We start from the raw sequence: 13,197 nt of genomic DNA on the forward strand, positions 1-13,197 counted from the left end.
CGGTAATACCCAGGCATAACCGGAGCGAGTGGGTCTCCAGACCTCTGAGGCACCATATTGCCTTGAGAATGAGTTTCTCAAACCGGATCCAAGCCACGCGAATGATGATGTCGTGTTGTTAATGCTCGGCAACTACAGTTGGATAATTCTGATTGATGAATTCGCAAAGCAACATGGCGGCGATTCGAGCGATGCAAGAACGCCCAGCAAGCCCAGCAAGCCCAGGAATCTTGAGTGCATGGCCAGGCGAAGGTGAACCCAGACGTCGCGTGGTCGCGCGTTCTCTGTAGTTCTCGAAGGGGGCCGGACCCTGGTTCTTCCGGGCCGGGTCACGTGGCGCGCCTCGCTTAGAATTTCGAGCCGCCCACCATCTCCAGCTCGCAACTACAAGCCTAAGCCTCGACCTCTCCTCATCGTCAAATCAACACAACCGCCAAAATGACCAAGCGTGCGTATGGCCCGGCGCCCCCAAGGAAACGATTATTGACGGGAATGTAGGCACAAAGAAGGTCGGCATCACCGGAAAGTACGGTACCCGCTACGGTGCCTCGCTCCGCAAGCAGGTCAAGAAGATGGAGGTGCGCATTACCCAATCCCACCTGGCTGCCCACAGAACCAGTCGCTCACGTCCACGATAGATCACACAACACGCCCGTTACGTCTGCCAGTTCTGCGGAAAGAACTCTGTCAAGCGCGAGGCCGTTGGTATCTGGCACTGCCGATCCTGCCGCAAGACGACCGCCGGAGGAGCCTACACCGTCTCGTAAGATTACCCGGATCTTCTCGCACGCCACATCCGCCGGGGACTGAGTGTGCGAACTGTATGAGGAAATTACTAACAAGGTCATCAGCACTCCCGCCGCCGCCGCCACAAGGTCAACAATCCGCCGTCTCCGTGAGATTGCTGAGGTTTAAGGGAACATTGGGCACTGGGGTGGAGTTCTTAGAGCGTTTTCTCTGCATCGGCAGTCATGGTCCGATAACATTGCTCACTGCAGCTTTCGGATGCCGGTCTCATAACGACCATGGGTTTTTCAGGAATTCATACAAAACAATGGCACCTTCATGGCCAAGGAGACTACTAGTGCATTCACTCGACAAGGGATCATGCCTAACAATCGGACTCAGAATACTCCACGTTTGCATCACGTCCCCTAGTTCCAATGTGAGACAAGCCGTTTGAAATCCATATCCGTTTGCATATCCGAAGGACCTGTATCGTTGGGTGGGACATGAAGAGGTTTAAACAGATGGCGCCGACGACGTCTGTCACCTGGCTGTGCCTGTACCTGCATGTTACTCAACAGTCACACTCTTTCGATATGACTTGAGGTGCGCCAATTTAACTTGATGGCAGGTGTGGCCCGATTCTTGATTCCAATTCAACCCGATAAAATCTTGAGGTGCTCCAGGCATTCGGTAAAACTTTGGATATTGGACTGTTCCGCATATCTCTTTCGTATGCCGAGGCGCTCACCACACGATGCATTCGCCTTTGCATACTTACATCCCTACCCCTTGACTTAAAGCAGCTATAAAAACCACCCATCAGTGGCGCATCTCGGAGCCGTGTCCTTTTCCAGTGCCAAGACATTACATCGTGAGTATCAAGTGACACCCCATGCGTTGCCACTTGTATCATCACTGAGGCAATCGAAATCAGACTCGGTGAAATATCCTGGTGCTCAACACGACAGCGTTGTCGCTCTCAGCAGGGGTCGGAGGATCAGTGGCGCGACCGGAGCATCCATGAGGAACATCTGGATCAGACCACACAGAGACTGCTTGCATACGCGTGCCCACCTTCCGGCTGCAATGCACAATCCTCGATCTGCAGCCTCTCGCAGCTATGCAAATTCTGGGCTTACGATCCCCACGTACCACGTCATGCCGCACATCGACCGGCGGGTCCGCACGCTAAGTGGAGTTCCGCAGAGCCTCAACACCAAATCTCTTCCTCCGATCTTAACGCTAGAGCACATAGTGGCCGTACACGTTACAGATATCAGATTTTCGTCCGGCCGTCCTCCTGATACCGGACGGGAGCTTCTGTACGCAGTTACGCACAGACAATATGACGTTCCCCATGAGATTACATGGGTATTTTTTTGCTTTCGCATCCTGTTCTTGGTCCAGTTGTCGGGCATTTACGGTCAGGCTATGGGCAGGATGACTGCCACTCCACACCGCCCCCTAGTTTTCTATGACGCCGGTACCTCGCCGGCGTTGATATGTCAAATGCCTATGTCTTCCATTTTAGTCGAGTGGTGTGCTGGCCATCCCTTATTACTGTGTTCTGCCCGCACTCTTCTTCCCCCTTCTCAAGCACTGTTCCCCTCAAGCTTTGGCCAATATGTCTGGGTACTATGGTCCTTCTTTTTACAACAAATCGTCCAGACCCCCATCTCTAGCAGCATCGAGAGCGAACTCATCTTATCGAGTGGCTCAAAGTGCGCCAGTGACACCTCGAAATGGATCGGTAACGACACCTCGAAACGGCTCCATCCCCAATACCATCGCCGGCTCCACTGCCGCTCAGACCGCTGCCAACACCGCTGCCAATACTGCTCCTCATACCAGGCCTTCAACACCCGGCTTTCTGTCAAGAGTGAACAGTAAGCTCGAGAATGACGATGCTTCTATGAACTCTGAGGTTCTACGCAATGAGAAGGGTGAGCTGATGGTTGGGAGGATTGCCGGCGGAAAACATCTCACAGATGATATCGAGGATATTGATCCAGGGTGTGGGCCTATCAAGCACGTCGACTGCGACATGCCGCTCACGCTGACTGAGATGGTCAACCACGAAGGCAAAGAATACATCGTCCTCAGTTTCGCGACTGGCGACAAGGAAAATCCCTTCAACTGGAATCCCTGGTACAAGCGCAGTATCACCACGATGCTGAACCTCATGACGCTGTTCATCGGTCTTGCGACAACGGCATACAGTTCAGGAATAAACAGCATGTGTGAGGAGTTTGGCGTCGACACCATATATGGCCAGCTTGGACTGTTCACGTTCAACATCTCTTGTGCGATTGCACCAATGGTGCTGGCCCCCTTCTGCGAGCTTGTCGGTCGCAAGATTGTGTACGCCAGCGCTTTTCTGTGCTTCTCGCTCCTCTTCATTGGTCTGGCACTGGCGCAGGACATTTCCACCATTATCGGACTCCGTCTGCTCCTGGGTCTCTTTGGATGCGTAGGTACTATCCTTGTCGGCGGCACCTTTGACGACATGTACGAACCACATAAGCGCGGCCGACCCATGGCCATGTTCAGTTTCGTAGCCATCTTCGGTACTGTGGCTGCACCCATCTACGCTGGCTTCATTGACCAAGCTCTCGGTTGGCGTTGGGTCGAGGGTATCCAAGGTCTGGCCAACATCCCTCTGCTAATCCTTATCTTTGTCGTCTTCCCAGAGACCCGTGGTGGCGCCAAGCTCCATAAGCGCGCAAAACAACTCCAAAAGGCTACTGGTGATGGGCGCTATGTCGCTGAAGACGACATCTACACACCCGACGTCAAGTCGATGCTTAAAGCTTCCTCCGTCAAGGCTATCCGCATGCTAGTCACCGAACCCGTCGTATTTGCCTTCGGTCTCTGGATCGCCTTCTGCTGGGCCGTAGTGTTCCTGTTCCTGTCCGTCATCCCAATCACCTTCACCGAGAAGCGCGGCTGGAACGAAGGCGTCAGCGGCCTGCCGTACATCTCCCTCGCCTTCGGCACCGTTCTTGGCTGGGCAGCCCATCATCTGCAGATGGCCAAATACAACAAGCTACAAGCAGACCCCAACGTCCGTGTTGTTCCCGAGCACCGTCTCTACGGCGCAATGTTCGGCGCCGTCTGGCTGCCCATCGGCCTTTTCATCTACTCCTTTACGCAGTACGAACACCTCATCTGGGTTGGTCCCGTGATCGGCCTCGCCCCTATCGCCTTCGGTATCTACTTTGTCTTCGAGAGTACATACTCGTACACTGCCGACTGCTATGGCGAGACGTCGTCCTCGGCTATTGCTGGCCAAGGTCTGATGAGAAACACGCTTGGTGCCGTGACACCGCTTTTCGCGAGCGCCTTCTTCCACAACGTGGGCAGTCAGTATGCTGGCTTGATTCTTGCAATGTTTGGAACGGTGCTGAGTTTGATCCCGTTCGTCATGTTCAAGTATGGACATTTGTTGCGGGCAAGGAGTAAGCTCGCTAAGGAGTATTAAGGGGGCAGCAACGCTCTATAGAGTGATAGCGCACTAGCATCGAATAGTGTAAAAATAAATCATGAGATGAATTTAAACGTTTCTGAGACTTCAAGTTTATAAGACGCGAGAATGTCTGTTCATGAGCCCATGTTGGTACCAAATCCAACTTGTGCGAGGTGTTCGCACCGAAGCCTCATAGATCCTTTTGTGATGCATGGCTGATGAATATATATTCGATCCTCGTTGTTTCTGCCCGTGAACGAGAATTGATCACACTTGGGGAAAGAGATGGTCAGTATCGTGTCGGAGAAGAGGGACGCGTAGCATTCGCGTACTTAGTAGTTACAGTACGTACTTAGCGCGACTTGCCGCTCCCCCGCCAAGTAGATCGCGACAGCCTTGGTTTCCCACCTTTCAACACCAAACTACATCGCTTTTGCTGCAGTGTCAGCTTCTACATACTCCTTGTCATATTGGTTGTTGCGTTTCCATTTCGAGACAACAGATGGATGCTGCCTCTGAATTTCAATTGTGTTCCACCTGCAGCCGAGTCGACTTCGACTTGATTCTTTCGGGAAACAAAGACGATAACTCCTACTCATGGCTGCTTGCACCCCTTGTTGATTGGAGTGAAGCATGTTCACTGTGTAGCTACCTACGTAGGTGCTTGCCAATGAGGTACGTGTTAGTCTGTCGCATCCACATCTGGACTTACCAAGAATAGCATTCAGCGCTACTTTGCCGAACCAACTATATATGCACAACTGTTTTTGTTAACACCAAATAAAGACGGTACAGGTGTCGGGATTTTGAAATTGAAGCTTTTCTCTTTCTCAGATGGACGGCATATCTTTACACTTGAGCCAATCGCTTGTGTTGCTAGCAGACAGCAATCGGCAGCCGGCCAGCCTGAGATGGTGCCGCCACTTGTTTCATACACGAAAATAACCGACTGGATGAACCAAACATATGATCATTCAGAGCCTCGGGCTGATCCAGTACTGCGTTCGCGAACGGCCGTACCTTTGACCGTCATTGAATGTACTACGCGAAGCCTCATTATTCTCCCAGAGAACGAGGCATATGTTACTGTTAGCTATGTCTGGGGCTCTGTGACATTTGATCAGACTACCACACAGTCTGGAAAATATGAGCCCAACTCGCTGCCACTACAGCTCCCTTCTACCATTGAGGATAGCATCACTGCTTGCTTAGCTCTAAACTTCCGTTACCTATGGGTTGATCGATATTGCATCCATGGAAGCCATGATGTATGCGCACAGCAAATTAAACACATGGACAAGATATATTCCGAGTCAGCCCTGACTATCATTGCTTGTGCAGGAGCCGACTCTTCTTATGGGTTGCCGGGAGTGTCTCGCCCGCGCAAACCAGATCCGAGCATTGAAATCAAAGGTCTCGGCTACCTACGAGCAATACCTGCCATGTACGACATAGAAAGCAGCGTTTGGGCGACAAGAGGATGGACCTATCAAGAAGCATTGCTATCGAAAAGACAATTGTACTTTACAGAGAAACAGTTGTTTCTTGGCCTTTACGATAAGATTGAGAGTGAAGCGGTAGTTCATGGAGGAGACTGGGTTTCAGGGGCGATATCAGACGTGGCAAGAAGCAAACACTCATTGGGCATGTCGAACGTTTATGACTGCATTGGAGAGTACTCGGAGCGCCAACTTTCATACCCTGAAGATATTTTAAATGCCTTGCTTGGTATTTTATCCAAATTCCATGAAACGCGAGGGGTATTCCATGTCTGGGGCGTGCCATTTAAAGGCAGCAACTCGAACCCACCCGAGGGCTCAACTCAGTCGAATGAACTGGTATTCGAAGAAAGCTTGTGCTGGAGTGCCAATAAGCAAACCCCCCGAAAAGGGTTTCCCACCTGGTCCTGGACGTCCAGAGATGGCGTGGTTCGCTGGCCGATTATGTTCCCCCTGACGCTGGTGTCTGCCCCGTCGAACGCAGGAGCTGCACCAAAGTTTGAGGTGGAGCTTAGGTCAGGCCAATTATGCAGTTTGTCAGAATACCAGGTGCGCTACGATCATCTCAACAACTATAGCGAAGCAGTGCTTTCCCAGGACCGTCCAAGCCAATTCATTCATGTCGAGGCGTTTGTGTCCCCGATTGTCAAGATCCAGGACATGGTCATTTCGGACAGGGTAGTTTTAAGATCAAGCACAGGAGAGCCAATCTTCTTGGAGGTTGTTGGAAGCGAAAGACTGGCTCCAGGCCTGCCGGGTTCACTTGTGGCTGTTCACCTGGTCACTGGTAGTTACGCCCATGTTCGTACCAAATACGCACTCATCGTCCGCGATATGGGGGACCATTGGGAGCGTGCTGTTCTGATAGAAGATATCGAGTGTCTCCTCGAGGGGGCTGTCAAGGTCCGCAGGAAGCTTCGACTTGGTTGATGATGTAGCGGACGGAGTATCTGGAAATTCGGAAATAGATTTCTGGTTACTTCTGTGCTGGAAGGAACCTCATTTCAGGCCCTCGTGGACCGACCAACGTCCACTGAGACTTAGAATTTGGTAGCGCGAGGTTTCTGTTTCGTTTCGATGGCTGTTCTCTATGTTGGTCTCATTGAGCGTCGCAAGTATGATACTAGCAGTCTCGGTGATCGTCTAGCATTGTTACAACTCGCCTTGCACTGTCTTTACAGAATGTATCGACAAAACTCCGTTTCTTTCCTGGAACTTGAGCAAAACATCGTGAGGCATTTGAGCAGTGAATACACCTAGTCGTTGCCCACATAACCCATGCCTTTCCTCCACCACCCCCACACCCCCATAATCTCCATCCTCGCTCCAAAATCTTTGACGCTATCCAGCACCTCTAGCTTCCCATATGTGACATCATTCTCCAGTTCTTTCCCCTCAACCTCTTTTGCGGCAGGTTTCTTCACAAGTTGGAAATCCTTGTAGCGCAGCCTCTGAACATTGGCTACCCATTCTTTTACTCCGGACTCCGAGCCTTGACAGTACATGATGCCAGGGCAGCCACCACTGCGCAGCAGAGCGTAAACATGACAATTGGACGCGGCCGCCTTGAGCTTGGCTACTTTTTTGCGCGACGTAATGTGATGCGTTCGAATGAGCGCGTTGTAAGCCTGGTGAGACATGCCATGGGATTTGGTCGACAGAAAGCCAAGAGATGCAGGACGTTGAGTTCTCGTGACAAGCAGCAGTGCTTTACGCGGGCGCACGTGACGTCAACTAGCGCTAAATGATTTTCCAAGACCACGGCAAGCCCATGAAGTGCGGACGAGGCTCGAGCAAAGATTTGCATCAACGACCATATGGATCGGGACCGCATACGTGTTGATTCTACCGGAAAGTTATGAAGACAACTCTGCTCCCGAGAGTTGCCGCCCCATCGCCCTCGGTTTTGAGCTTCCTGCGAGCTCAAGTCAATAATGTTTTGGCATCGCCAATTGCGCAATGCGCCCACGCCACTGGGCAGCGCCGCGGCCATAGTATCGTCAGTCAGATAGGACGGAACCCAGGAAATACGTCGCTCGGAAGGATCACAAGCTACTTGAACAACAGAGGCGCCTCTGAGGGAAAAAGATTCGTGACCTCAAACTGTCTAGTCGAGCAGAAGGTCTCTCAGCCTACTCTTGACCGTTCGCTTGTCCTTTGCCGCACCCCGCAAGTCTCGTTGCAGCATGCCGAATACTTCGCCCATCGCTCGTTTTCCACGACGCGCGCCAACAATGGATGGAATATTTTCAAGTCTGCGAAGATGCGGAAGCTGGCGCAATTGCAACCGCCACCTCCTCCACCAGATGATTCGTCTTCAAGCTCGGCAGTATTTGGCAGTAGTCTCGGGCGTATCTCGCGGCCGACCAACGAGCTGAAGATGCGCTGCACGGAATTAGACGAGCATGGCAACGTTACGCTTGTTAGTGGCGAGTTCAAGAAGAGCGAGTTGATCGCAAAGGTACACAAAGCAACTGAGTTGTCACTTTCTTGGAACTGACACTGGGACAGTACGGTCTTCTTCCGCGCGACCTCCGCAAGATCGACTCCTCGCTCCTCCCTCATATTCTAGTCCGACCATCTGCGATTCTCATCAACCTTCTCAATCTGCGGGTGTTGCTGAAACACAATCGCGTCCTCGTATTCGACGCATACGGCACCACCGACTCAAAGTCACAGTCTGTGTTCATGTACGATCTTGACCTCCGACTTCGTCAGAAAGAATCGACTCTGAACGGTGCCCTCGCATACGAATTTCGAGCGCTTGAAGCCGTCTTGATTAGCGTGACACTGAGCTTGGAAAAGGAATTCGAAGGAGTTAGCGAGCCAGTTGTGCGCGTCTTGAGGGAGCTCGAAGAAGACATCGACCGCGACAAGCTCAGGTACCTGCTGATTTACAGCAAGAAACTGGGTAGCTTTGAACAAAAGGCAAGATTGGTTAGAAATGCACTGGAAGAATTGCTGGAAGCCGACGACGACTTGAGCGCCATGTACTTGACTGAAAAGGCAGAGGGCAAGGTGCGCGAGGACGACGACCACACTGAAGTCGAGATGCTCCTGGAATCGTACCACAAAGTTGCCGATGAAATTGTACAGGCGGCTGAGAACTTGGTATCCAGCATCAGGAACACTGAGGAGATGTATGTTATTCGCAGTTGCTCTCAATCGCTTTCCGCAATACTGACTTACTACAGTGTCAAGGCTATTCTCGACGCCAACCGCAACTCGCTCATGCTCCTCGACCTCAAGTTCTCTATCCTCACACTCGCGATAACAGCCGGTACCTTTGTCGCAGCACTCTACGGTATGAACCTGAAAAACTTCATTGAGGAATCCGACTATGGGTTCTACGGCATCAGCGCTTGGTGCTCCGTCTTTGGTGCTCTCGTCGCAGTGTATGGCCTGCTTAGGCTGCGCAAGGTCCAGCGCGTCAGCATGTACGGCCACGGCCCTGGTGCGCTTGTTGCTCGCGAGCCCACTAGGCCAGCGATGCCTGCAGGAGGAGGATGGGGCCTTGGAGCCTGGGGTGGTGGCAGTAGGAACGGTGTCAGTAGAGGAGACATGCACCCTATGATGCATCCTGGAGCACATGACTTGGGTAGTATGGCTAAGAGAAAGGATTCGCTCGCTAGTATTATGGAAAGAGAGAGGGCAATGGCGAGGAAGATGGCAAAGGGCGACTACAGAGGCGACGATGGCAGGAGAAACTAGAGTGGCTGTCTCCCCTTTTTCCTTGCAGCATTGTGGAGGATTTTTGCTTTGGCATTCTTGGTTCTATCTCTGCTCAGATATCCCTCCTCATTTCTTCAGCCCCATGTACGATTATTTGTTGGGATTTTGTTGCATAGCGCTGGCGTTTGGGGATAGATACGGACACAGCGAGAGATGTTAGACTGGGGCATTCACTTCGTATCATCATTGTACTAGTAGTGTATACATAGAGAGATCCGGGCTCCCAGTCAAGCCTATGACTACTTGTTCTCCAAACTTCTGTAATCACAGCTGTACCGTGGATCTACGCACCAATAGTCCGGTCCATGTCTTTGCTTCCGCCATATCCTTGCTCCCGTCTCTGCTTCGCCGCACTCTCGTTGTCGTCACTCAGCGCCGCAGTGCCTCCAAACCCCGTCTCAGCTTTCGTCTCTCCGCTTGAACTCGTGGTCTTGCCCCCCATGCCGCCCTCCTGGATACTCTGTCCATAGCGAATCTTGTCCGCAGGCGTAATGCCGTGTGTGTTTGGGGCGCCAGGGTCCGCCGTCTTTGTGTGGACCGATGTGCCTTCTGAAGAGTCTGTGGAGTGGCCATGTAAGCATTGTGGGATGGGGTGATGACAATGCGAAGGGCACGAGAAGCTGTGAGATGAATACTGAGACTGATGCTGAACGTACCACTGAATTGACCGTACTTCTTGTCGTGCGGTTCGACGTATGTATGGATGCCTTCGTACTGGGTTTGCTCGCCGCCAGCTTCAGTATCCATGAGTTTGTTTGACATATTGGCTTGAGGGTCGTAGTTGAATCGAGAGGCTGGAAGGTCTTCACTGGGGAAAAATGTAAGTGCAATGGAGATGTAGGGAAGCGGAAGCTCGAAAGCTCGAGGTCTTTGGGTAGCTTGATAATAGCTTATGACGTAACTACCAAACGCCGGTACGCGAACGCGCTCAACAACGCCAGAACACCTCACGCTAAATCTAGCAATGCCCGATGTCCTATCTATCTGTTTCTTGTGATACTGTACAGCCAAATTACCACCTCCTTTTAAGCCGAATCAAAATCTAGGCCCATGGCATATCTGCAACAAGTGTTAGCTTCATATACGATTTGGCAACCGTATGTTTACACACCTTTCATACAACTGCATGTACTTTGCAACAAATGCCTCGATCTGAAATATCTGTTTCGATCCAATCTTACACCTATGCTCGTAGAAAGCCGCCCATTTGATAACCTCTGGCTTCAGTGCATCATCCGTCTTTGGTATGAGTTTCCATGCGAGTGTCTTGACAATGGTCGTAGGGTCGATACAATGCGAGAGGAGGTCGTAGAGTGAGGCGCGAACCTGAAGCAGACGTTGTGGAGACCGCTCTTCGACGATTTGCCGGGCGATCTGCTCAATGAGCGCTTCCCAGTCAGGAGGTGGGATATGTGTTTGATCTGTAATTTTCTCACTGATTGAGTGTTAGTGGAAGCGGGTGAGCGTGCAGAAATAGACGTACTTTTGCGCGTGCACTGATTCAAACATCAAGAGAGCCTTCCTGAGGTTACGACCACTTTCTTTCGCGATTCTTTGGTGTAGGCTCTCTACATCCTTCCACCCCTCCTTCTTGCCCACCTTGCTCAGCACATCACAGATCTCTGTCTCTGTAGGTGCTGCAACTCTCACAAGCAGCGTTCTACTCCTGATTGGGGCAATGATGTTGCTTGTCGAGTTCGCCAGCAAGATCAATCGCAAGTTGGGGCTGTACTTTTCCATGGTTCGCCTCAACGCTGCCTGTGCATCTCTTGTCAGATGGTCGGCCTCGTTGATCACGACAACCTTGAAGCGCTGTTTTGCACTCAGGTCAACTTGTTGTGTCTGCGCAACCTCCTTGAGCAAGTCCTGCACCACCACTCGATCATAGTTTCCGACATCTGAGGGCGTGATCTCGAGGTGGTAGACGGAAGCGACAATGTTGAATTCAAGTTTGCGGTTCGTGGTGGTCTGGAAGACGCGCGCATCGATTTTAATCTTTTCGACACCGGGGCCGTAGAGTTCTTTGAGCGTCGCAACAATGCGCGTCTTCTTGCCTGCGCCAGAGGGACCGTATACAAGGAGATGTGGGAAATCGCCGCTTTGTGCCTACAGTGCCATCTGTTAGATGCACTCCAGAATGCTGGTGCCATTGCTGAATTACTTACTAGAGCTCGTAAGCGATCGGAAAGTTCAGGATGGTAGCTGAACGCATCCAGATTGCGCGGCCGATGTTTGTCTACTAGAAGCGCCATTGGTCGGGTGGTTTGTGAATATTCTGGGGTGGACGCAAAAGTTGGTGGAGCGTGGACAGGGCAGACGCGTCGACGCGTAGAGTGGTCATGGCTTGGCAAGCCCCATCTCAACTACTTACTAGCCGTGGCCCATTAAGCCGCCGACTCAGTTGCTGCATCTGTCTTGGATTCCCCGGATACGTGTCTCTGCCCGCAGTCGGCCTTCTCGCAAGAAAACCAATCACATATTTCGCTTCTCTACCTATTATCTTCCTTTCTCAATCCCGAGGCTGCGGGCTCGAGTTAGAGGTGTTCCGCCCCTTGTCGCTGGACCTAAGCCATGGCTCACCACATCCTTATTCATGTGTTGAGACGATAGTTTTTGGCTAAGCAAACATGTTTACAGCAGAGAACTACCACTGCGGGATTGGCAACTAATCTCAGCAGGAACTGCATGCTCAGCAGCATCAGCGGATACAAACAGTTACGCCAAAGCACCCAGCAAGGGTAGAAATTACAATGATGAACTACACGCTAAGTTGCGCAACAATGTCTTTGTTCATCCTAGTTTGTACGAAAACTGAAGAACGCGTTTTGCAAGCAACAAGCAATATGTGAAAACATGATTCACTGCATGCTCAAGAACGCTTCCTAGCCTCTCATGAGTTCAATGTTGCTGAATATACTTAGACTTGTAGGCTCACGTTGTAGAGAAAATGGCCCATGTAAGGACTAAGTATATCCACCATACATAACTGTGAGTGTACAGAGTCGCCTCTACATACCCTCTCTCCAACAGCTTTAAAAAGCTTTCGACCTAATCTCCCATTCAATCATACAAACCTCAACACAATTCAACAACAAACTCAGAAGCAATAACCTCATCCAAAGATTCACACCAGAGTCCGAACTATCCAAGCTATGAATACTCCACCGCGTTCCGAATCTCCAAATGCATTGAGCCGGCACTCTGCAATCCACTCAAACGAGGACCGTGTGGACACACCCCTCGAATCTGCCAACGGCGAGGCTGTCAACGATTACGAACACTCCGATCTCGCATCTACCGAAGTCAGCGAGACCGACTTTGATGGCTCTTATGAAGATGAGTATGAAGGCAGCGACTTCGACTTGACTGACTATGGTGAAGATGGATACGAAAGCAGTGACCTCGACTTGGCCTCACCCACTATCAGGAGGCCCCGCCGCGTGGTAGACCCTTGGCGACCAGAAGCACCGCGATTGCCTCTCACCTACTACAGGATCTTTTCACCCAAGATCAATAGATCGCCTTCGCCTCGAATGCGTCATAATACGCCTGTATTATTGTTCCATTAGAGTCTAGTGAGCTCGAGGCTATGTAAGACTTTGGCCGAGGCCGTTCTAACTAGATTTATTTACAAATACGAGTTTGTGCTTGAAGTGTGTCTGTGGTGCTTCGGCCTTTGTCTAGGTAAGCGATAGCTATCGCTTACTAGACGCCTAGTGCTAAAGAGCATTTTGATAACAGAAAGAGATGTTAGAAAGCAAAGCAATCCTC

At 51.2% G+C, this 13,197-nt stretch overlaps 8 protein-coding genes across 8 annotated transcripts; 5 read left to right on the forward strand and 3 right to left on the reverse strand.

Annotated features, from left to right (window-relative positions):
* Window positions 1–438: 438 nt before the first annotated feature.
* On the forward strand, window positions 439–915 carry SETTUDRAFT_25162 (uncharacterized protein; the record flags this gene model as incomplete). The annotated part of the gene is made up of 4 exons (XM_008023050.1): window positions 439–448; window positions 499–578; window positions 639–763; window positions 852–915. 4 exons carry the CDS (start codon window positions 439–441, stop codon window positions 913–915), a joined length of 279 nt encoding a protein of 92 aa, XP_008021241.1.
* Window positions 916–2,353: 1,438 nt separating this feature from the next.
* Window positions 2,354–4,210, forward strand: SETTUDRAFT_158538 (uncharacterized protein; the record flags this gene model as incomplete). The annotated part of the gene is made up of 1 exon (XM_008023534.1): window positions 2,354–4,210. One exon carries the CDS (start codon window positions 2,354–2,356, stop codon window positions 4,208–4,210), a length of 1,857 nt encoding a protein of 618 aa, XP_008021725.1.
* An 896-nt stretch (window positions 4,211–5,106) lies between these two features.
* Window positions 5,107–6,624, forward strand: SETTUDRAFT_36555 (uncharacterized protein; the record flags this gene model as incomplete). Its single annotated transcript, XM_008023125.1, has 1 exon — window positions 5,107–6,624. The coding sequence occupies one exon, from the start codon at window positions 5,107–5,109 to the stop codon at window positions 6,622–6,624; it is 1,518 nt and encodes a 505-aa protein (XP_008021316.1).
* A 326-nt stretch (window positions 6,625–6,950) lies between these two features.
* On the reverse strand, window positions 6,951–7,334 carry SETTUDRAFT_102031 (uncharacterized protein; the record flags this gene model as incomplete). Its single annotated transcript, XM_008023535.1, has 1 exon — window positions 6,951–7,334. The coding sequence occupies one exon, from the start codon at window positions 7,332–7,334 to the stop codon at window positions 6,951–6,953; it is 384 nt and encodes a 127-aa protein (XP_008021726.1).
* Window positions 7,335–7,552: 218 nt separating this feature from the next.
* On the forward strand, window positions 7,553–9,405 carry SETTUDRAFT_25166 (uncharacterized protein; the record flags this gene model as incomplete). Its single annotated transcript, XM_008023051.1, has 3 exons — window positions 7,553–8,155; window positions 8,206–8,834; window positions 8,889–9,405. The coding sequence occupies 3 exons, from the start codon at window positions 7,553–7,555 to the stop codon at window positions 9,403–9,405; spliced, it is 1,749 nt and encodes a 582-aa protein (XP_008021242.1).
* Window positions 9,406–9,709: 304 nt separating this feature from the next.
* Window positions 9,710–10,188, reverse strand: SETTUDRAFT_101203 (uncharacterized protein; the record flags this gene model as incomplete). The annotated part of the gene is made up of 2 exons (XM_008023536.1): window positions 9,710–9,984; window positions 10,083–10,188. The coding sequence occupies 2 exons, from the start codon at window positions 10,186–10,188 to the stop codon at window positions 9,710–9,712; spliced, it is 381 nt and encodes a 126-aa protein (XP_008021727.1).
* Window positions 10,189–10,451: 263 nt separating this feature from the next.
* SETTUDRAFT_175099 (uncharacterized protein) lies at window positions 10,452–11,703 on the reverse strand (the record flags this gene model as incomplete). The annotated part of the gene is made up of 4 exons (XM_008023537.1): window positions 11,592–11,703; window positions 10,910–11,532; window positions 10,538–10,861; window positions 10,452–10,485 (listed from the first exon to the last, which is right to left on the reverse strand). The coding sequence occupies exons 1-4, from the start codon at window positions 11,676–11,678 to the stop codon at window positions 10,452–10,454; spliced, it is 1,068 nt and encodes a 355-aa protein (XP_008021728.1). The 5' UTR covers window positions 11,679–11,703.
* Window positions 11,704–12,578: 875 nt separating this feature from the next.
* SETTUDRAFT_36559 (uncharacterized protein) lies at window positions 12,579–12,943 on the forward strand (the record flags this gene model as incomplete). Its single annotated transcript, XM_008023126.1, has 2 exons — window positions 12,579–12,869; window positions 12,920–12,943. The coding sequence occupies 2 exons, from the start codon at window positions 12,579–12,581 to the stop codon at window positions 12,941–12,943; spliced, it is 315 nt and encodes a 104-aa protein (XP_008021317.1).
* Window positions 12,944–13,197: the final 254 nt, after the last annotated feature.

This window comes from Exserohilum turcica (genome assembly GCF_000359705.1).
Source record: "Exserohilum turcica Et28A unplaced genomic scaffold SETTUscaffold_10, whole genome shotgun sequence".
NCBI lineage: Eukaryota > Fungi > Ascomycota > Dothideomycetes > Pleosporales > Pleosporaceae > Exserohilum > Exserohilum turcicum.